The sequence below is a fragment of the Tarenaya hassleriana genome, unplaced genomic scaffold (genome assembly GCF_000463585.1).
Source record: "Tarenaya hassleriana unplaced genomic scaffold, ASM46358v1 Cleome15, whole genome shotgun sequence".
NCBI lineage: Eukaryota > Viridiplantae > Streptophyta > Magnoliopsida > Brassicales > Cleomaceae > Tarenaya > Tarenaya hassleriana.
Genome location: NW_010964923.1, coordinates 654,997 through 676,386, shown reverse-complemented (window position 1 = coordinate 676,386; position 21,390 = coordinate 654,997). Strand labels below are relative to the sequence as shown.

The 21,390-nt window shown below is 37.1% G+C and overlaps 8 protein-coding genes and 1 non-coding gene across 10 annotated transcripts in view; 3 read left to right on the top strand and 6 right to left on the bottom strand.

Moving 5' to 3' along the window:
- The window catches only part of LOC104808616 (CASP-like protein 5B3), a 1,988-nt gene extending 1,226 nt beyond the window's left edge, over positions 1-762 (bottom strand). The window contains exon 1 of the mRNA XM_010534330.2: positions 221-762. Within this exon, the coding sequence (XP_010532632.1) occupies positions 221-351 (131 nt within the window). The 5' untranslated portion in view covers positions 352-762. The remainder of the gene's footprint in view (positions 1-220) is intronic.
- A 505-nt stretch (positions 763-1,267) lies between these two features.
- TRNAT-AGU lies at positions 1,268-1,341 on the bottom strand. Its single transcript has one exon. It is a non-coding gene; the product is annotated as a tRNA-Thr (tRNA).
- LOC104808615 lies at positions 1,342-2,981 on the bottom strand. The gene is made up of 7 exons (XM_010534328.2): positions 2,715-2,981; positions 2,520-2,595; positions 2,335-2,424; positions 2,093-2,191; positions 1,868-1,972; positions 1,710-1,784; positions 1,342-1,633 (listed from the first exon to the last, which is right to left on the bottom strand). The coding sequence occupies exons 1-7, from the start codon at positions 2,831-2,833 to the stop codon at positions 1,544-1,546; spliced, it is 654 nt and encodes a 217-aa protein (XP_010532630.1). The 5' UTR covers positions 2,834-2,981; the 3' UTR covers positions 1,342-1,543.
- Positions 2,982-3,737: 756 nt separating this feature from the next.
- LOC104808614 lies at positions 3,738-5,776 on the bottom strand. 2 transcript variants are annotated; one of them, XM_010534327.2, is made up of 8 exons: positions 5,605-5,776; positions 5,208-5,350; positions 4,849-4,924; positions 4,675-4,764; positions 4,510-4,608; positions 4,317-4,415; positions 4,144-4,221; positions 3,738-4,059 (listed from the first exon to the last, which is right to left on the bottom strand). In XM_010534327.2, exons 2-8 carry the CDS (start codon positions 5,324-5,326, stop codon positions 3,967-3,969), a joined length of 654 nt encoding a protein of 217 aa, XP_010532629.1. In that variant the 5' UTR covers positions 5,327-5,350; positions 5,605-5,776; the 3' UTR covers positions 3,738-3,966. The 2 variants fall into 2 exon arrangements, with proteins under 2 accessions (XP_010532629.1, XP_010532628.1); XM_010534326.2 differs by having other exon boundaries at positions 5,208-5,355; positions 5,605-5,774.
- A 542-nt stretch (positions 5,777-6,318) lies between these two features.
- LOC104808611 lies at positions 6,319-8,004 on the top strand. The gene is made up of 6 exons (XM_010534324.2): positions 6,319-6,517; positions 6,885-7,005; positions 7,100-7,226; positions 7,387-7,476; positions 7,569-7,631; positions 7,722-8,004. Coding segments are annotated over exons 1-6 (501 nt in total). The 5' UTR covers positions 6,319-6,516; the 3' UTR covers positions 7,821-8,004.
- Positions 7,936-10,174, bottom strand: LOC104808612. Its single transcript, XM_010534325.2, has 5 exons — positions 9,998-10,174; positions 8,818-8,932; positions 8,608-8,697; positions 8,407-8,505; positions 7,936-8,303 (listed from the first exon to the last, which is right to left on the bottom strand). The coding sequence occupies exons 1-5, from the start codon at positions 10,063-10,065 to the stop codon at positions 8,199-8,201; spliced, it is 477 nt and encodes a 158-aa protein (XP_010532627.1). The 5' UTR covers positions 10,066-10,174; the 3' UTR covers positions 7,936-8,198.
- Positions 10,175-10,420: 246 nt separating this feature from the next.
- On the bottom strand, positions 10,421-11,409 carry LOC104808610 (enoyl-CoA delta isomerase 2, peroxisomal). The gene has a single exon (XM_010534323.2). The coding sequence runs from the start codon at positions 11,291-11,293 to the stop codon at positions 10,571-10,573; it is 723 nt and encodes a 240-aa protein (XP_010532625.1). The 5' UTR covers positions 11,294-11,409; the 3' UTR covers positions 10,421-10,570.
- A 1,713-nt stretch (positions 11,410-13,122) lies between these two features.
- On the top strand, positions 13,123-13,853 carry LOC104808609 (uncharacterized protein At4g14450, chloroplastic). The gene has a single exon (XM_010534322.1). The coding sequence runs from the start codon at positions 13,259-13,261 to the stop codon at positions 13,604-13,606; it is 348 nt and encodes a 115-aa protein (XP_010532624.1). The 5' UTR covers positions 13,123-13,258; the 3' UTR covers positions 13,607-13,853.
- Positions 13,854-16,926: 3,073 nt separating this feature from the next.
- Positions 16,927-19,273, top strand: LOC104808608. The gene has a single exon (XM_010534321.2). The coding sequence runs from the start codon at positions 17,290-17,292 to the stop codon at positions 19,054-19,056; it is 1,767 nt and encodes a 588-aa protein (XP_010532623.1). The 5' UTR covers positions 16,927-17,289; the 3' UTR covers positions 19,057-19,273.
- The last annotated feature ends 2,117 nt before the right edge of the window (positions 19,274-21,390 follow it).

Sequence of the window (21,390 nt, the reverse complement as noted above, 5' to 3'; positions counted from 1 at the left end):
TCCCTATGGTTCCACATAACAACAACAAAACACAAGACTCAGTTCATCAACATTTGTTAACTCGTAGCACTGGATAATCCGGTTTCAGAGATCGATTCAGGATCTTAAAACAGTTTCCATGGTTGGATCTGTAAGATTCATCAGCACCCTCCCTATCTTTCTTCATCTACACTACTCAGAAATCCATTCCCAGGCAAAGAGGGACAAGAAGGAGAATTACCAGAAAGCGGTATAGCTGAAGAATCCACCGGAAGTGACCATGTAAGAAATCGAGCCAGCTGCAAACACACACTGGGAAATCCTCAAGACCAGACCTGTCGGAGTCCCCGGTGTTCCAGGGAAATCTCTCATCTCTCTTCTCCGGGGCCTAAATTCCGACCGAAGAAGATCCTTCGCCGATGAGCTATGACTGCTGTCACTGGTACAGGGTCGCAGGCAAATTTCAAAATCCGACCAGATCGCCGGAAAACTGCGAGCACAAAGAAAAAGGCAGGAACTTTCCGATAATCCAACAAGATCTCCGGCGAAAAAATCAGACTTTGTTGTACCCAGAAGCTGAAAAATGCGAAGTCAGTGGGGAAATTAGATGTGGAGGCCAAGGATTTTGGTGGTTCAGACTTCAGAGGGGAAGAGAGCCGACGAAGAAGAAACGTGCTTTCTTTTTGTTTATTGCAAGGCGGAAAAAAAATAAAATAGTTAAATTACAATTAGTTAGTGGAAATTGATGAAAAATGTCTGTTTTTAAGTCATGCTTGTCTTCTCTCCATGTCGGATGTGCATTATGTACATTTACTCTTTTTGAGCTGTAAAAATAAAATTATATATTGATTAAATAATAAAGAGTTATTTTTCTGAATATATATATTCATTATTTCGTAAGATGGATTCATGTGGGTGGGGATCATTGTTTTATATATTTTTTGGAAGATAGTTGCTTGTTGGTCAATTAAAGAAACTTTCAAGATTTGATTTTTAAAGACTGGAATAAATTTAGATGCATATGAATTGCCAAAAATATCTAAAATAAACTATTTAGATTATGTAGCTTCTTTTGACAAAATCTAAAATTAAAAAAGGAGATACAAACCAATAGACCGGCTCTTTGTCCGAGAGGTGGAATTATTGTTGGAGATTTCGTAAAGCAAAAGTAAACTAAAAACAGGCAGACGTCAATTACGGCAGGGAAGTTCATTACAGATTATAAAAGAAGAAAAATGCAGAGAGACGAAGTCCAAACATTTTAATTTAATTTTTTTAAAAAGAAATGTGCTCTCGTTGAGAGTCGAACTCAAGACCTCCCGCTTACTAAACGGGTGCTCTAACCAACTGAGCTACGAGAGCCGTTGACTTCGAAATTTCCAAATATTATAACAATTCCAAACCCTAAATCAAATATTGCAAGTTTATTACAAAGGAAAAGAGTAAAGATGCGTAAAAAGTAACCAGAATATTCTAAAAACTCGAAAAGGGAAGAAACTTTCTTGTTCTTTGATTGGAGGATATGGACATCCAAATCATTCGGATATTTTGGTAAATGTCTCGTTCAGTTTTTTTGCTTTGAAGACTTGTAGACTTCGTCGTATTTGTGCTTCATCGCCACGAAAATCATCAAGGCCCCAACTATACCAACTCCCTGAATAAAGAAGAACAACTATTTATATTATATATATATATATATATATATATGGTGAAGTTTTAATGGTACAAACCCTGGTGAACTTCATGAACGCCGCGTTGAAATCGCTCGGTGTGAATAACGGATTAGAGATGGCTAATCTCGCAATCTGAAAAAACCCAACAATATACAAGCCGAAAGCTTACGATGGATGATTCAGTATTATATGATATAGTATTTGTTATATATAACCTCATTCAGTTGGTCACAGAATTTTTGGCGAGATTCATCGTTGACGACAACGTTGTAAAAGTTCGTGGCCACTCCTCCATCGGCTGACACTGTCTCGTTCACGAACTGATCCGGAAGAGAGAAAGTCTCATCGATTAAACCCACCTTTTCATATGGTGTATATATTGAATCTGATTCTATATATATATATATATATATATGTATACATAGAATCAAATCTCTAACCTCTTGGAACCTTGTGTAGAACATGTTGAACTGCTCCTTGTCGTATTCGTGGTTGTAGAAATCGTACAAAATCGGGCTCACTAGTGCTTGGTACACAAGCTAATTAAACCCACGAAAACCCAAATTTGTTAAAGATCGATGAAGAAAAAAAGAATTGAAAACCCTAGAAAAAAAATTTGTAAATAAAAACATGAATATTTCAATATATATACATATATATATATTTGTAATATAGTACATACCAATATGAAAGCTCCTAAGTAGGTGCTGAAGATGAACATGATTCCTCCAATTGCCTTCATACCAATACCAATCCCAACTAAATACTTAGCCTGCAATATATATATATATATATATCATCTCGATCAATGATCATTCCATCGATCAAACTAATTACATACAAGGTTTATGATGATTAACCGATTACCTGGTTTGCTAAGAAACCGAGTTTCGGCCTAAATTGCTCGGCTGCTGACCCGCCATTCCCATCGAATCCACGGAATCTAAACGGAGACCCGAAAGCAAAGAATCAAATTTTAGCGATCGAGAATCGGTTTTTAACACGAATGGATCATATTTAGGAACTGAACTTGAAAAAAAATATATAATAAAAGATGCATACTCTTGCCAAGCAGATACGATGAAGGCGGCCGCAAAGACGACCCTTCCAAGATCGATAACGTACGGAAATTTCTCGATCTTTTTGCCGAATTTGTAGACCGGTTTTGTGACCTTATCCATATCTTTTGATCTTCAGACAACTGAAAGCTGGTCGGAGAATCGAATCAGAGATTCAAACACTATATTGATCGATGACACAAAAAAAAAAGGTGATATGTTTTTTTTTTGTAAAAGGAAGAAGAACTTGCAGATCAGTGAAGAGAAGTCGTCCAAGTAAATAAAGATCTTATATGGATCTATAGAAATTTGACTTTTTGTTATAAAAAGACCGGATCTTAGAAAAATAATTTTATTTGCCAAGAAATAATTTAATGTAATGACCAAATTAATACTTTAAATATTTGTTTTGCACAACTTGGCTCGTGTATTTAAATGATGTTCTTTAAAGAATGACTTTGGGGAAACTTCCGTTCAATTATTGTGACAACGAGGAAGAATAACGATCTCTTTCACATTTCATGACCCCGTAAGCGAGGTTGGATTGCGGTTCGGTTTAGTTTGGTTACAAAACAATTTTGTCAACAAAATCTCAATTAAAAACCGGTTTGGTTTGGTACCGTCAAAATTTATCTCGATTTGGATAACAAAGACAGTTTTCTCCATTTCGATTTAAATTTACACGTTACTATTGGTGGATAAATTTGAAAACGAAATTAAATAAAACCAGTTTGATTTCGCTCCAAAATTAAATCGAGTTCGAATTCTAATTAACAATATCATTCTCTGAAAACAGATTACTACTTTCACGTCTGCATCAAATGTTTTATTTTATTTTATTTTTTTCGTGGATATGTAATAGTTGGTCCATTTTTAGTTTTGTCTAATATTTCATTTTCTTTTATTTGGCTCTTATTTATATAAAATAACCTCGCACGAGAATAATTGTGGTCCATATATATATATATATATATATATATATATATATATATATATATAAACACGTAGAAACACATCAATACACAAATACATGCATATAGTTCCCCTCTTCATTAATAGTGCTTTCTTAGGTTTCGGACATCAAAGCAGACAAGAACAAATCTGAGGACTGAAGGTAAAAAAGGAAAGAGTCAGGTAAATTTCTAAAACAATGACTGTCTTTTCTTCAGTTCACTTTTACTGCGACGAGAAATGTAAAACCTGTCATAATGAAAAGTGACATCTTCTCAGAGTTCAGGTGCCATGTCGCCATGTCTTCAGTCGGTTTTCACTTTGGCATCTGTCTTCACTCTGTCGAGTTTGTGTTTCAGAGCGACGTAAAAGAGCAACGCTCCAACAATGGCGGAGCCCTGAAGAACACAAAACAGCAGCTCTGAATCATTCCCACAGGCTCTCTCTGAAAAAAAAAGTTGAGTGAAAACACGGTTTCCGACCTGAAGGAACCTTATGAACCGTGAGTTGAACTCGTTCTGCCCGAACAATGCAGGGCTTGTAACCGCGTGATCCACGAGCTGAGCTCGTTTTTCGTAAAACCGGAGAAAAAACAAACTCATGAGGAAATCAGTTCAATCCATGAAACCAGCATAAAGATTTTCAGAAGAGATACCTCGCGGAACTTTGAACCGACTTTCGCCAGTTCCTGATCGCTGAAATCTGATTTGTAGTAGTTGTAAGCTGTCTCGTATGAAACAGTTTCATTTACAACCTGACAAACCCGAGAAAGAAAACCGAGTTTCTACGAAGTTTATAGGCATTTTTCACAACGTTGAACCCGTGAGAATGAAGATATAGATGCAAACCCTTTTGAACTTGAGATAAAGCAATCCAAATTCCTCGGTCTGAAACCGATGATTGTAGAAATCGTGCAGTATCGGGATTGCAACGGATTGGTACAGAAGCTGCAAACAGAGACGGACGATCACACATTGGTTCGGATAAGACATAACTAAAAGATGAGACAATACCAATAAGATTGCTCCAAAGTAGCTCCCGTATACGAAGGTCAGTCCCCCGAGTATCTTCACCACTATACTTACGGCCACGAGGTGTTTAACCTGTAGTATCAATAGCCGTTACTGATCACGTTTTCCACGAAATGTCGAAACAAGATCCAGGAGTTAGGGTTCTACAATTGAGACCTGATCAACTGAATAGCCGAATCTCGGTCTCCAGTAATCATCTGCAGCTTCCCAATTGGAGCTGAGTTCGATATAGCTAATGGAGCAATGAAGCCATTGTTAAAAGTTCAACCATTAAAGCTAAAAACTTACCCAAATTGTTCAGAATGTGACAACCTCGGAGACATCTTGATCTAACGAAACAAAGATTAAAACAACCTAGATGCTTAATCCTGATCCATCAGTCTGTTCTAAATGTGATCCATGATCATGATGAATCGTTGATTCTTTCATACATGATCGTGCATAAAATTTCGAAACCGTTCGTATTGAAATCGATTTAATAAGAGAGAGAGAGAGAGAGAGAGAGAGAATCATACTCGTTCCAGGCCGAGAGGAAGAAAGAGGAAGTGAAGAGTGTTCGACCAACAATGGCGATATGTGGCAAAGATGCGATCTTTCTTCCATATTTGTTGACCTTTCTCTGCACCACATCCATTTTCTTCCGACACCCAAAATTCTCCTGTCCTGATCACAGAAAACGACTACATAACCCAACCAAAACCTTGGAACAAACCTTAAAAAACGAAAGGATCAAATCGAACAAGTTGTTCTTGTTCTGTTCTTGTCTGTTTCCTGTGATTCGAGATTCAAAATCGAAAACCCAGGAAAAAAGTTGGAAACTTTCGAAATGGGATCGAGTCAATCCATGCAAACAACAACTTTGGTGAAGCGAAATAGCTGATTGTGAAAATTTTTGAAGGCAGAGAGCCTTACTCTTTTCGCTGATGAATGAGGAAGAACTGCAAACGGTCTTCCTTCTGAGGAAAGTGGGTATGCACTTTTGTTTTGGATATCTTTGAAGCTTTTAGATCTTTATTTGGAGGAAAAATTAATGTTTTTGACGTGGAGAATTAATTGTTTGAACAAATAAACACGAAAATAATCATAAAAATATATACATCTGCATTTTGCTTTGGAATTATACAGATATAACAGTCGTTGGAATTGGTAAAGAAGATAGGCTCAACGTGGAAAATATGTTATCGATAATTTCAATGATTTATGGAAACGCTCTAAAATATTATTTAAATAATTATTCTAAAATACGAAACAAAACATCCTTAAAAATATTCTAAAACGTTTGATAATGTTTTGCCATAATTAGGCACGATATAGGTAATCATACATATATATGTACGCATATACGACACCATACATCACTTTCTCCGGGCGGGTCGGGATGAATTTCCAAGTAATTTGTTGATCAATCATGTGAAAGCCCATGAGTGACAACTATACCAAATGATAAATATATTATTATTATTAAATTAAATACATTGATAATTTCCGAGTAATAATTAAATAATCATAGGGAAGCTCATAAATTTTGAAGATGTTGACTTTGAATACCCAGATCAAATTCTCACCTTCCTCGATGAGCCACTTGGTCTTTTCCTTTTATCACAAAAAAATTGGTCATTGTTTATTAAATCTATCAAATTCCTCTTCAATGGAAGATTTTTATTTGGTTTTGTTCATATAAAAAAGTCTATGCTTTTATAAATATCCTATCGCCCTCCTCCTCCTGCAACAAAAAGCATCGATCTTTCTGTAAATTTTCCCAAGAAAATAGTCTGCAAAAGCTCTGAACATCACTTCCAAGTTCATATCCGTCCACTTTGAAAGAGTAAGTGTCTTTATTTCACATTTTTTTTCCTTTTCTTTTTGTTTCTGATTGAATCTTTACAGTTACAGAGACACAACATGTTGAGATTGGTCGGTCCAAAGACCAAAGAAAAGATCCTTGATGTGATCTGCCAAAAAAAAAAACAAAAAACCATGCTTTCACTTCAGTTCAGACAAAGACATTATATTCTTCAGATGTGTATTGGAACAGATCATGAACACGCTATATACTAAAATCAAAATCATGTGAAAAACCAAGCTTTAGGCATTCAAGATTCATGTCTGAATGTTCAATCTTGAAACCTTCAAGATCATCATCAAGATTTCATCTTTCTGGTGTTTAAAAAAAAACCCGGTTTGTTTCGTAGTGGCGACGATAGGGAACGTCAAGAAAATCGTCTCGAGAGCGATATCGATCTCGATGCCAAGTATCGCCTTCTTCGGGAGACTCGTTTTCGCCTTTGTGTTCATCCTCTCCGCAATCCAAGCGTGAGTTTTTTTTTTTTTTGTGTGTGCGCTCATGATCGTCTCTGAATTCTCAAGAACATTTCACTTATTCTCTCTCGGATTCTCTCTCGTAAAGGTATGCCGAACATTACGGAGACGGAGGTCCGCTCGAGAAAACCGTCGGGCCGATAGTTAATGTCGTGACCAAACTCGGCTCGAAGGTTCTCACTTTCTTCACCGGAATGCAAGTGGTTTCTTTCGATGTACGTCTTCTCTTCCTCCTCCTCCTCCCCTTTCCGTGGTCGAAACCCGCGTTTTGAAATCGGTTTTTCGACTGAAAGTTTCGATCTTTATCGGCACCCGCGTCTCAAGATCGATCTCTTCTGCTAATCATGACGTTTTTCTCTCTCGTAAAAATGACAGGTGAGATTGCTAGAATTCACCTTCATAAGCGCAAAGGGGACTGCAGGCTTGTGGTTCATCTTTGGAGGGTCAATCCCTGCTTATTTCTTGGTATGCATCCATACAAAAACACCAGTTCGGATTTCTGTTTGATTCGGATTCAGACAGCCTCAAACCCGTGTTTCTGTATCGTGTCGTTCCAGCTCGTAACTCAAGTTATCTCCACGTTGATCCCCTTGCCGACGAACTCGCACGACTTCGCTCAGGTTAATCGCTGCTTTCATCGACCCTTCAGCCATTTCGACGAAATTCTAAATCATCTTAGGTTTGATACAATGGATTATATGTTTTTGCAGAACCTGACGCTTATCGGGGCACTGCTCTTCTACATCGGTTACAAGCACGCCATTGATGAGCTTCTTGAAGCAGAGAAGAAGAAGAAGAAGGAAGAGTAAGACAAGCCTTCAGATTCACATTGCTGTTTCCAAATCTCATCTATCAGACAACTCAGTTTGAGTTATGGACACTGTTTGTTCAGTTCATGTCTTCCATCTCTGCTGTCCATTTGCCTTTGGATAAACTTTTTTTTTTTTGGAAGAATGTCTATTACAGAGAAAGTAAAAAAAGTTTGGAACTGAAGTAGCTTCTCTCTAAGATCCAAAATCACACTACCAAAAACCAGAGAACTGCAACTCAGAGATTCAAGAAACTAAAGCAAAAACTAGCCTAGCTTCCGTACCCTCTTTAGATCGATGTGCCCATGAGGAAAACAGACTCACATTCCTGTCACAAGATTGATGAAAAGCCGAAATCCGATAAACCGATTCTCTTCTTCAGTTTGTTTTCGCTTTTGTGGACTTTTTCCTGGCTTGCCTTCCATGTTTCCTCGAGTTCTTCATCCCGATGAAGAGCAGCAATGCCCCAAGAAGAGCAAGGTTCTGAGAATTGAGAAAGAATATCAAGGTTTGGATCAAAGCTTTTAACCTCGATTTGATTTCGGTTGAAAGCATACACAATGAAAACAACGATCTGATTGCTAACCTGAGTGAACTTTGTGAATAGTAGACCGAATTCCTTTCTGTCAGCATCGTAGTTGTAGAAGTCATATAGTATTGGTGTGGATATGGCTTGATGCAGAAGCTGAACCGGGGGCATTCAACGAGTTAAGTGAGTTTACTCATTCGGTAAATACACAAAAGGTACATACAGTACAGCGGTGAAATGATATTATGATATACGTACCAACAGATAAGCTCCGAGGGAGCTGCCGAAGATGAAAAGAACCCCCCCGAGACCCTTCAGGGCTATAGCCGCAGCAACAAGATGCTTCATCTGTGAAAAATTTTCAAGTTCACCAAAGTTTGATGACATAAAAGAATGGAACTATCCATAACAGTAAAAGGGTATTTTCCGAATTTGGAAGTTAGTGGAAGAATTCTGAAGGGTACTAACATCGACCGGTGGCAGTTGCAACCCAGTGTGAGATGTGAAATGGCTTGCAAACGCATTGTATTTCGGTCTCCATGCCCTAGCGGCCCGACCACCCTCAGTGCCAAAATCATTGAACCTGATTACAGAAGCAGAAAGAGCGATGATTAAAGAAAGACAACGATAAAATGGCATCAATCTTATGTCCACAACAATAGATTACAGTCATCAGATTTGAAGCATATCTAAAAAAGGATCCATCGAGAGTGAACTTGATAAAACCGGCCCATTCCATTTCAGATATAGCATTGCCAAAGTAACATTAAGATATAATCTTTTCTCTCGATTTTGACCGCATCTTTGTGCAATCACTACAGATAAGGCAATAGCTCATTATTGGACCTGAAGTTAAACATGAAACCTAGACCATAAATACTCATGCCAAAGCTTGAATTCAGAAGCACAAAATCTAGCCGAATGATGGAACAGGAGAGGGACGAAAGTACAATCCCAAATCTACACATTACCGACATTCCAGTGTCCATGGAACAAATCAGCGAGGGACTAGTTCAACTAACAAACATGAAAGACATAGTTTTAATGAGGCAAAAGAAATGTGCAAAATGCCATAACTTTCATGGAATCAGACAGGGAAAATCTATCCAAAAATAGGCTATGGCGCTATTTTCCTGTCAAATCCAACACCAACAAAGCAAGCAAAATCCAAACTTTGCCATCATTGCCCCAAATTTGTTTTTTTTTTCTTCTCCAAGAAAACAAAACAGACCCAACTCGCTGAAATACAATAGAATTCCTGAAACAGGAAATCAAGCCAAAAATACCTAAAATCATTGAAACATCCTAAAAAACTTCAACTTTCCCCAGCAATGGAACATACTGAATGAAGTAAACCGATAAAAATCCAGAATTTCCAAGTTCCTAGTAACCAACTGGCACGCAATCGGAGACGAACCAGCAACTGGAGAGCTGAATCAAGGATAGGGTTCAGAGAGAACCAATACCAGATTTTTCCCCTATTACAAGACAGCCAAAGAGATCCGACACAACTAGTTGACCCTTGAACCAAGATTTGAACTTTCTCAGTAAACAAACAGACCTACAAGGAGAAAAGGAAACCCAAGAGAATTTTTTGCAGAAACAGAGCAGATCTAGAGACAGACAAAGAGAATCTACATCCGCTTACTCTTGCCAGGCGGAGAGAATGAACACGGAGACGAACAGAACTCTGCCGACGAAGGACGCGAACTCCATTCCTGCCTTTTTTTTTCCCCAACAGATCGCACAGACAAAGACGGATTTGGGTCCGAAATCAACAGGAGAAAGGAAGGAGAACACCAACAGCCGAAACTGAGATATAGACCTCGCGCGAGTGCGGAAGTACAGACTGTGTATTTGTGAAGAAATTGCCACGTGGACAGTTACACATAATTCGACCAATAAGATTCATCCAACAAAGAATTATTAAACACGTGGACCAATCAAAACCATAGTACGTAACGCTTTGGGCATTTCCTTTTTTGGGGGAAAATCAAAAGGACATTTTTCAATAAAAAAGGATTGAATAAGAAATCTCATAAATTACGATGAAATAAGGAAAGACAAAATATCATCTCCAAATTTCCGACATGTTGAAAATATTTCAGAGCTAAAGTTCCAAACTTTACAATACACAATACTAAAAATGTTATTCAGAGACCGTTTATTCCCATTCATATTTCATCAATCGTTACAAAAATTTAATATTTTGTCCCCCTATTTAGAGCTTAGGAGTTGCGAATATTCTGTTTTCCATTTTCAGCATCACACAAAGCTCAGGATACAGACTCTTCCTTATCGACGCGTACACGTCACCGCTCCATTTCTTCGACGCTAACCTCTCCCCGAGGCGCATCGTAGCCTCAACCACGCCCTCCGCGCTATCGTGCGCCGCCGAGTCCACGATCCCCAGCTGCGTCGCCTCCTCCCCTCCGATCTTCTTCCCGCTCAAAAGCAGCTCCCTCCTCGCCGCGCTCGACCCGATCTTCGCCCGAACCATCGTTGCGAAGTAATCAGGCATGGACAGCCCGATGTCCACCTCGCTCATGTAGAGGACGCCTCGGTCTTTCCTCATGAAGACGTAGTCGTGGCTCAGCGCCAGCATCAGCCCCGCGGCGGCGGCGTGGCCGTTCACGGCGGCGATCGTCGGCATCGGTAGATCCAGGAGCGCCGCGACCACCGGCTTGAAGGACTCGACCATGCCGTGGAGGCGGTCACGGGCGGCGGATGCGGATCCGGCGGCTTGGGCCCAAGCGAGATCGAATCCGTTGGAGAAGAATCGGCCGTGACCGGTCGTGATCAGGACGGATCCGCGCGTCGATTGGGATCTGGCTTCGGCGAGGAGCGAGAGGAGGGAGGTGATCATCGCCGGATTCAGCCGGTGCTCATCGTCGCCGGTGAGGGTGAGGACGAACAGACTGCCGCGCTTCTCTAACGTGCACATGGTGCGCACAACAAGGGATAAGAACTGAAATGCGAGACCTTATCTTTCCCCGTGTCAATATAAACTATTTATATGTTTGAGACAATTTCAGATTAGTCCTTGATTTATGTGTAATTACGGATATGATGGGGCTTAAGGTTTCAATTATTATTTTTGAGGGACAAATTTGAATTGGGCTTTTAATTCGATCCAACACAACAATTTCATGTAGGCATAATGTTACTGCTGGCTGATTTTAGCGTCAGAGGCCCGTGGGCTCTGTGCCATATATTTTGATATGTACAATTTTACATATAGAGATTAATTATGTAATTTCTTGAAATTCTCATCATATATTTAATTATTTATGGTTGAAATTTAAGGGTGGGTATTTCGATATAGTTTTTCGAAATCGTATCGAAATAAAAAATATAGTATTTTTTTAATTGAACTATTCAAAATTTCTAAACAATATTTTTTAGAAAATTGATTTTTCAGAACCGAGTTTGAACGATTTTTTTAGAAAAATAAAATTTCTAAACGATCCGAAACTGAATTGGATATGGTATAATAAACGATTGATATATATTTTTGTAAAATTGAAAAAACAAACCAAATCATTCTAAACCGAATCCGAACCGAATACCGAAATGTTAATTGAAACTTTGTGCCTTTTATTTGTGCAATAACTGTAGATGTTCTAGGAGTTTACACGTCACAATTGAGATAATGGTTTTATCAAATGGACCGACGTATGCTCCCAAAGCACGTAAAGTACCTCACAATTTCTATATTGAAACTTTTATATTCGACTGACGTGTTAATCGATAATAAATAATTTATTTAAACAGTCAAAATCTGGCGGTGGAGACCCACTGGTTAAATATTGGGCCCCACTCTGGTCGTTGGCTTCTGATAAAAATTAATCATGACGTTATTATCCATGATTTATTTAATTTTATCACAGAAAATCAAACGGAGATTATAGTAAATTAAGCTATAGATTAATAAAAAGTAAAATACCTTTGGCTTTGGATTTATTTAACAAAAACTATACGTAGAAAAGGAAAAATATTTTTACACACACATATATATCTTATGGTCTCGTATGAATAAATATTAATACATATATATATAATACAAAATGGTCATGGATGTTATAATAGTTGGGTTAACGGTCATTAGACAGTTTAACTAACGATGACCACTAACACAATGTGACATTATATTATCCCCTTCTCTTATTTAGTAGGAAAATCTCAAAAAGATGTTTAAACTTTTCAATTTTTTCAAAACAAAATCTAAGCTTTGTTTTTTGTTAAATAAAATCTCAATTTTAATTTTTTAGTCGAAAATAAATTCAAACTTTATAATCATTATCATTTTTAAATCTAAATACTGATATAATATACCGATATACTTTGTGATAAATCAATAATTTAATCATATTTAACATATCATCATTCATATATCTACGCCACATCAAGGCAAGGATGGATTTAAATATGACAATAGTTATAAAATTTAGATTTATTTATAATTTAAAAATAAAATTAACATTTTATTTGATAAAAAAATAAAGATTTTTTTTTGGGATTTTTCCTATTTATTCAATAAATTCGATTTTTTTCAAAGAAGAGTTATAAATTCAGGATTTTCTCTAGTTTGTTGGTAGATTTCCGGTCAAAGAAAAAAAATATCCAAAGAATTAATTTCTTTTTAAAGGAGAAACAGCTAATTTTTGCCTCTTTCAAGTTTCAAGCTTTGACCGTCTTGGAAGATTCTACTCCACATGTTCCTATATATATAGTCACAACATACACACTCACCTCTACATATACACACACACATACACCCATACACACAGATACCACAAAAAAAATAAAAATAAAAATCCAAACTTGCCCATTTTCTCTCAGATTTAGCCTTTTGATTTGTCTGATTGAATCCCAAAAGGGTTTTCTACGAAAATCACCTTCTTGTTTCATGCCCATGTTCCCAACGCCGTCGCCGTCGCCGTCCTCGCCGTCTCAGGCGAAAACCAGCAGCTCTCGGCCCGGTAACCGCCGGGAACCGAGCCAGCTTCAGAGACGAGCTCCGCCGCTGAAGATCACTCCGGCGAAGGCTGGTGCCTGGAACGCCGCCATCCCGCTCCTATCCCCGCTCGTTACCCCGCCCACGGCGGCGGTCGACCAGCTACCGTCGCCGCCGAAGCCGCCGGAGACGGAGGATGCTGAGGCGGAGAAGATGCCAGTGTTCAAGAAGTGGCAGCATCCGGCGGCGCCGTTTTATTACGAGACGGCGCCGTTTGTTCGGCCGTTTGTTCCCGTTTGAAAATGCTTTGGAAAGATCTAACGGTTCAAAAGCACATTTTGGGTTTGTTTTTAATTTATTAAATTTAACATTTTGTAAATTTAACGGTCCAACGAGCGCGTGTAAATTCTGTAAATCGAGGAATAAACGAACGTCGCGCGTAGCTAATTTATCAATTTCAGTATTTTATCTGAAAATTTAAATTCTATTTTTTTTTTATGTTTTGTGTAACAAAACTAGTAAACAGTCGGATTAAAATACTTATTTGCAGCTACTGAACTGAGATTTCATTCGGGCCTGTTAACTTGGGACCCGTTAATGATAATAGTCGTAGCTTATTACCATTTTCAAATATATTTTGGGCTATTTAACGATTATTGGTCCAACAGTGGAATTTATGTGTTTTTCTCTTTATTGATAATGGGCCTAATTTCTGATTTTTGGGCCTTCATTAAAGTTGGTGTAATTTTATCCGTAGGGTTGTGTGTATATTTATAAATATACATATAATTTGAGAATTTATGTATTTAGTTCACGTATTAACACGGGATTACCCCTCATAATATTACATAAATAGAGCAATCCTAAACAAAAACATCCATTCAGTTTACTGTGTTTTTGACCTAAATACATCTTTTAAAAAATAGTTTTTATTCCACGTAAAAAAATATGCAGATAAAAGAATATAGTTGGGGAAAAATGTATATTTACTTAATTGTCCATTAATTTATTTAATTATTTACACAGTCTTATCTAATCGCCCCAACAGAGATAACATAAATTAAACTAAGAATGAATGTTTTCGGCAGTCGGTCGCATTAGTAAAATAAAGATGTAGAGATGCGACATGTGAAAATGGTCCAAAGGGAATCCACCTAAACGTTGGACCAAATATTAAAAGAATGGAGAAAATTGCTACTATATATATATATATGTATGTATGTATGTATGTATATCGTGGAGGGGGGGGGGGGCAAAACCAAAAAGATGAGGAACAAGATGAGTAGTGCCATTCACTAACCATCCAAGCCTTTAGGGTTTACTCATATAATCGCCAAAACCAAAAATAATATTATATGGAAATTATTACATAAGCCCCTTATAACCACATCAAGTGCGGTTCAAGATTTTGTAGAAATTATTTCAATTATATGGACCCGTATCATATTCTTTTACAAAATGTAAATTTGAAGGTAAGTATGATTTTGGTGGGAATATCAAAACATTTACCATATGAAAGTATTTAAGGATACAATACATATATATATATATAAATATATATGTGTGTGTGTGTCTTTTTTTTTATGGATCTTAAACATTTATTCATATATTTCTTATTATTTTCTCATTTACCATAAAGTTTCAAATAAAACAGTCCAAAAAGAGAAAAGAGAATGGAGAATTTTGGTGGCAACAAATTGGAAGGACCATTCACTACCCGTTTTATATTCTCTACAAAAGGCAAATGAAACTGCAAAGCACAAATTTTGCATGCAAACTGGCGGGAAAATTGCTGACGTGTAAACCGGTCTTTCTTCATTCTTTTGATATATATTCCCTTAACCGGCCATTCTTCATCTTTTTCATTTTTTAAAAAACTATTTTAGTCTATAGGTTGTTTACGTTTCTTCTCCACTTTGGAAAGAAGAAGAAGAGAAAACTCCGAAACTCAGTTTGTATTTTGTCTAATCAAATTGTTTGAATTTTATGGATTTGTTTTTATATTTCACAAAATTTATAATCCTTCTTTAGAGATATATATTACAATTGCATATAACATGGAACACATGAGATTCAGTGGAATAAGATTTTAATTTTTATTTTTTTTATATGTATAATAATGAAAAAAAAAAGTTTAATGGAAGAGTTTGATTGGGATTCGTCTTTTCCCCCTTTTTGTCTCCCTGTGTTTTGTTTGTTGTTGCAAGAGTCACCAACTCCCACTACTAAACCCATTTAAAACGCCCTCCCAAAATTGCTATATTCCCAAAACATTCTAAACGCAAACTAACAAAAAACCAAAGCTGTCGAAAATTAATACTTAATGAATTTACTTGTGGTGGTGGTTATACCAATTTTAATTTATTTTATAAGGTCCGTTATTTTCGTAAACAAGGGTTTTGACAGAAAATGAACAACTATTTTATTCAAATAGTGTACTGTTAGAGTTTTACATAGCGTAAATAATTCGAGATGGATATTAACAAATGATAAAGAGAAAAAAAGTTATAAAGATTTACGTGGAGATCCAAATAAAAAAAAAACTATAAATAGAGGAAAAAAATTTACTACAAAGAACGAAATAGAGGTCTTAACATAAAATACAAATCCAACAGATCGTGGGCAATTGGTCAAATTTGGGGTAGGAGGTAATTCCACTACCTTGAATTTGAGTGTTCGATTCCTGGTGGAAAGGGAAGTAATTTCTAGGTTTATATGATCCATATAGCTCCCGGATCGAAGGTTTACCTAGTCAGCACGACGTTCGAAGGGTAACAGTCAGGGTCCTCCGTTATAAAAAAAACATAAAATACAAAACGGGGAAAACCAGGAAAAAAAGATATGCAATTATATCCAAATATAAAGTGAACAATTACTATAAAATCTAGAAGATACAAAATGGAATTTGGATTACATTCTCAATATATATTTGTAATTTATTGATAATGTGAGTGTTGATTGGTTTGAAAACAATGCAATTATGCATAAAAATTCCGTGTTGAAAAAGGTTTCATGATTTTGAGACCAATATTCCAAGTGGGTCAACGGAATGATTCGTGTGAGAAATTGTTGCGAAAATAAGTGTTGATTTTTCAAAGGGTTTTTTGTGACTGTGATTAGGTCATATCCTCTCTCGAGCTTGACCAAAGTGGAGACAAATATCATTTAGTCAAACTCTTTTTGTCGTCGAGAATATACATATATATATATATATATGCATATAGTGGTCGTTGTTTCCAATATAATGGGTTTCATCATGTAATGTCTTTTTTTTCCTAGGTAATAATAGGGTGTTTTTTTTTAATAGGGAGTATTTTACTTTATATATTTTAGCTAGAATTGAAACTTGAAAGCATAATTGATACAAATAAATTTACATATGCGTATTTTTTGGGAAAGAAGAAACAAAATTTTAAACTATTTGATTTGACTTCGTAAGAGTTTTGAGTAAATAAATATAAATTGCTAAAATGGGAAGAACATTAGAGGAGCAAGTACGTACGAGCAGATTCAACCACTTTCAAAAAACCAACCAACCAATCTCTCTCTCTCTCTCTCTCTCTCTCTCTCTCTCTCTCTCTCTCTTTCTCTCTCTCTTTTGAAAACCAAATCCAAAGCTCTGGTTTTTTCAAAAAAAACTCTCTCTCTCTCTCTCTACAACTACAAGAAGCTCGTGAGGTTGGTCCAAAGTTTTCTCTCACGAATCTATTTCTTCCTCGTCTTCCTCTCCGCGTTTCCAAGAATCTGATTTCTCTGAGCTTCACGCTGAATTTCCATCATACCCCATCAATGGCGTCCTTCTTATTGCGCCGTGATAATCGCCAATGATTATCCCAGTTTCATGCGCGATTCCCACTTCTCTCTTCGTTTCTCGCAAAAGGGTTTCATCAAAAACCTTTCTTTTTTCGGATCTATTGATGGGTTTTCATCACCCGTGAGGGAGAATATTCTTCGAGGGTTAAAAAGAAATTTCTGGTGTCGCCATGGTTGCAGAAGCTTGGATTGTCAAAATGGGTAACCAGGTGAGTGCGAATCTCAAGCACGTCCTGCTTCCTGAATCTTCCAACAAGAAGAACCCTAAAATCTCTGCCCCCAAGCAGACAATCGGTATTCTCTCCTTCGAGGTTGCTAATGTCATGTCTAAGACCGTACATCTTCATCGTTCCCTGTCCGAATCCGAGATCTCGAGGCTTAAAGGCGAGATTTTTCGGTCGGAAGGGGTCAGAAATCTGGTCTCCGCCGACGAAAATCGCCTCTTTGAGCTTACCCTCGCCGAGAAACTCGACGACCTGGACCGTGTCGCTGGCGTAGTCTCTAGGTTAGGGAAGAAGTGTACAGAACCGGCTTTGCAGGGATTCGAGCATGTGTATGATGATATAGTGAATGGGGTTATCGATGTTAGGAGATTAGGGTTCTTGGTGAAAGATATGGAGGGTATGGTGAGGAAGATGGAGAGATACATCAATGCTACCTCTAGTCTGTATTGTGAAATGGAGGTCATGAACGAGCTCGAACAGGCCACGAAGAAGTTTCAGCACTGTCAACACCAAGATAGCCGTAAAGCTTTCGAGCAGAAGCTGATTTGGCAGAGACAGGACGTGAGGCACCTCCGAGAGATTTCCCTCTGGAACCAGACATATGACAAGGTCGTGGAGATGTTGGTGAGGACTGTCTGCACCATCTTTGCCAAGATTTGTACTGTATTCGGCGATTCAGCTTTGAGGAAAACCGGTGTTGGTTTTGTCAGGGAAGGTTCTTCCCCTTCAAAGGATGCTGTTCCTTTGTCTCAGATTGATAGAAACTGTGATGGGTTGAAGAGAGTTCATAGCAAGAATGAGGTTAAGTTGAATTCAGGGTCTAGTTTTAAGCATCGGATAGATTCTCATAGAGGCGATGTAGATCAGTTCAATCGTGCAGGAGATTTCAATTTCCCTTGTGGGACGAATCCGGGGAGGTTATTCATGGAGTGCCTTGCCATGAACAGTTCTGTTTCTAGAATAGATGACAATGATGATGATGATGACGGTGGCGGTGATGGTGATGGTGAGAATGATCATAGCAGCCAAATCTCCAGCTGTTGCAGTGTGGCAAACAGCGGGTTAAAGAAAGATCGATCCGACGATTCTTGCTTTAGCCACACCCGCATTACCATGCCTCCTGCTGCCACAGTTCAAAGACAGCGAACTAGTAAGCTTGGTCCGAAAACCAGGCTAATGAGTTATGCCCTGCCTTCCTCCATTGGCGGCTCTGCGCTTTCTCTGCACTACGCTAATGTGATAATCGTCATAGAGAAGCTCCTCAAGTACCCTCATCTGATAGGCGAGGAAGCAAGGGACAACCTTTACCAGATGCTACCGACGAGTCTGAGAACCTGTCTCAAGACAAACCTCAAGTCCTACTTCAAGAACATCTCGATATACGACGCCCATCTCGCCCACGACTGGAAGGAAACCCTAGACGGGATTCTCGGGTGGCTCGCCCCGCTCGCCCACAACATGATAAGGTGGCAGAGCGAGCGGAACTTCGAGCAAGAACAGATAGTGAAGCGAACCAACGTGCTTCTGCTTCAGACGCTGTACTTTGCCGATCGAGACAGGACGGAAGCCGCCATCTGCAAGCTTCTTGTCGGGCTGAACTACATCTGCCACTACGAACAGCAGCAGAACGCCTTGCTGGATTGCACCAGCAGTTTCGATTTCGAAGACTGTTTGGAGTGGCAGCGGCAATGCCGTACAGGTTACTTCGATTGATCAATCCATCCATGGAGGTGAGTCTCAGGAAAAAAAAAAACACAGTCAGTGTTCTTAGTAGATACAAAAAACAAAAACATGTATTATGAAAGAGAATGTGAATAGGGTAGGCTCTTTTGCAACAGAGGAAGCTTTTGACTATATTCCTTGAACATTCAATTGAATTGTGTTCCATTGTTGCAACTTTGATACTAAAAAAAAGGATAATAGCTTAAAAAATCACTATTTTTTAAAAAAAATTTATATAAAATCATGAATTTTATAAATGTTATTATATTCACATATATTCATTAATTTTCGGATTTTTAATTTTGTGAGAATATGACAAGATTAACGAAGCTCATGATTTCATATGGAATTTTTTTTTTTAAAATTTTGTAAATTTTTAGATTATTATTCCTAAAAAAATATGTTCCACTAACAGAAAATTTTGAAAATATATGCTTTCTTGTGTGGAAATTTTTGGACAGTGTATAACACAATGTAAGGACAAGTAGAACATGTTTTCTTTGAATGATGGTGTAAATATATTATATGGTTGAACATATAATAGTATTACTAATAGCACCTACCATTATGGAAGTAGGTGGGACTATTTGGTGATGTCATTTAATCACAGAAATTGGTAGAGCAGTGCATTCAATTTTGTGTTTCCCACACTATTTTTTTTGTGTGAATAAAATTAAAATTGGCATTTTTTTTTGTTTGGATGTGGTTGAAATTAGTGCACACAATTTTGCACTTCCGTTTATTTATTGTCAATTTTTCGTTTTTAAAAACATTTAATTCGACTCAATTTTATTTTTTATTTAATAAATATTATTTTATAAATTACATTTCTTTCGAATTAATATTTAATTTTAAAAAAAAAGTAATCTCTACTAGGTAGATAGAATTACATTGAGGTATAATTATATTACATTTAAATTTCTATATCCAAGCGAAAACAGTTGTTAGAAGAGTATAGAAAAGATCGAAAATTTTGAGTGTCGTTTGACCTGTAAATACTCGAAACTTGAATAAATAATTTTACTAAATCAAAACTTGGTAAATTAAATAGATTTTTTAAAAAAAAACTAAAGGAGAACAATATCGAAATCTAATTCATAAAAAAAAATGAGATGATTTTCACATGCTGGATGTCATTACATTAGTAATGAATAAATGATAATTGAGTTTCCATGAAGAAAAGCTACAAAGAAAAAAAAAAAATTGGAATTTCATCATCTAATTCACTTTCTCCAAAAGATTTCATTATTTGGGCTGGGCCTTTACAAAGCCCAATTGGTCCTGCTTTAGGCCCTGAAAGCCCAAAAGTGTTGGTTTTCTTGAAATTGATTCTCTCTTTAAAGTCGTTTTCTTGATTTTTGAGTTTGAAATTGTGGGTTTCAATCTGATAAAAAAGAACAACATTTTGTTTCTACATTCCAATGTATTCTGATTATGATAATATGTAATGATTCAGACACTGCAACATTAGAAGAGGAAAAAAAAAACAAATTATAGAGAGGACAAGGGCTCGTGAAGAGACGGATGAACACACGATAGATACATCTTTCTTTGTCAACGATCTTGATTGCAAATCTTGAAAACCCTCGCGCCACTGTTTGATCTCACGTTGACCTCCAACTCTTCTGCAAATATGTATGTATGTATGTATGTATGTATGTATGTATGTATGTATGTATGTATGTATGTATGTATGTATGTATGTATGTATGTATGTATGTATGTATGTATGTATGTATGTATGTATGTATGTATGTATGTATGTATGTATGTATGTATGTATGTATGTATGTATGTGTTAGCATTGGGAAAACTTTGAACTTCGACGTGAAAGCTACCGAAAAATTCATTTTGACAGTTTAATCCGCGTAAGACAGACGTGGTAATATATGGGTTTGAAATTGAATTAGATTCCATTTACCAAAAACGAAAAAAAATTGAATTAAAATCGAATTTAATGTACTAATAAATTTGTTGATGTATACATACCTATATACTACTCATAAATGCAGTTATAATTATATGAAATGAATAAGGAATTGAGTTGGATCCAACTCTATAAGAAGAATGTGAGGAGTTAAGTCCAACTACCTAATGAAGAAATTATGGCCAAAGAGTATAATCAATTAAGTCAAAGCCGTGCCATTTTTTAGTATTAATTAAAAAAAACAACTCGATAAGCTAAGTTGTCTTCTTTTGATCCCAAGAAAAATAATTTTTTTGAGCGAGTAGTCCACGACTTCTGCGACGGAAGTCAGGAGCTTCTTGGGACTAGCCGGTTATTACCGACGATTCGTCGAGGGATTCGCCAAGATCGCTCGACCC

Coding starts and splice junctions, on each gene's coding strand:
- LOC104808611 (XM_010534324.2), top strand. Junction 7,227..7,386: donor TGCAAGTGGTTTCTTTCGAT/GTACGTCTTCTC, acceptor TAAAAATGACAG/GTGAGATTGCTAGAATTCAC. Junction 7,477..7,568: donor CAATCCCTGCTTATTTCTTG/GTATGCATCCAT, acceptor GTGTCGTTCCAG/CTCGTAACTCAAGTTATCTC.
- LOC104808610 (XM_010534323.2), bottom strand. CDS start 11,293: ATGTGCACGTTAGAGAAGCGCGGCAGTCTGTTCGTCCTCACCCTCACC.
- LOC104808608 (XM_010534321.2), top strand. CDS start 17,290: ATGGTTGCAGAAGCTTGGATTGTCAAAATGGGTAACCAGGTGAGTGCG.
- LOC104808614 (XM_010534327.2), bottom strand. CDS start 5,326: ATGGATGTGGTGCAGAGAAAGGTCAACAAATATGGAAGAAAGATCGCA. Junction 4,609..4,674: donor ACTTTGGAGCAATCTTATTG/GTATTGTCTCAT, acceptor CTCTGTTTGCAG/CTTCTGTACCAATCCGTTGC. Junction 4,060..4,143: donor GGTTCATAAGGTTCCTTCAG/GTCGGAAACCGT, acceptor TGTGTTCTTCAG/GGCTCCGCCATTGTTGGAGC.
- LOC104808615 (XM_010534328.2), bottom strand. CDS start 2,833: ATGGATAAGGTCACAAAACCGGTCTACAAATTCGGCAAAAAGATCGAG. Junction 2,596..2,714: donor ATCGTATCTGCTTGGCAAGA/GTATGCATCTTT, acceptor GTCTCCGTTTAG/ATTCCGTGGATTCGATGGGA. Junction 1,634..1,709: donor CGTTCATGAAGTTCACCAGG/GTTTGTACCATT, acceptor TTCTTTATTCAG/GGAGTTGGTATAGTTGGGGC.
- LOC104808609 (XM_010534322.1), top strand. CDS start 13,259: ATGCCCATGTTCCCAACGCCGTCGCCGTCGCCGTCCTCGCCGTCTCAG.
- LOC104808612 (XM_010534325.2), bottom strand. CDS start 10,065: ATGGAGTTCGCGTCCTTCGTCGGCAGAGTTCTGTTCGTCTCCGTGTTC. Junction 8,933..9,997: donor ATTCTCTCCGCCTGGCAAGA/GTAAGCGGATGT, acceptor TTCTGTAATCAG/GTTCAATGATTTTGGCACTG. Junction 8,304..8,406: donor TATTCACAAAGTTCACTCAG/GTTAGCAATCAG, acceptor CTCAATTCTCAG/AACCTTGCTCTTCTTGGGGC.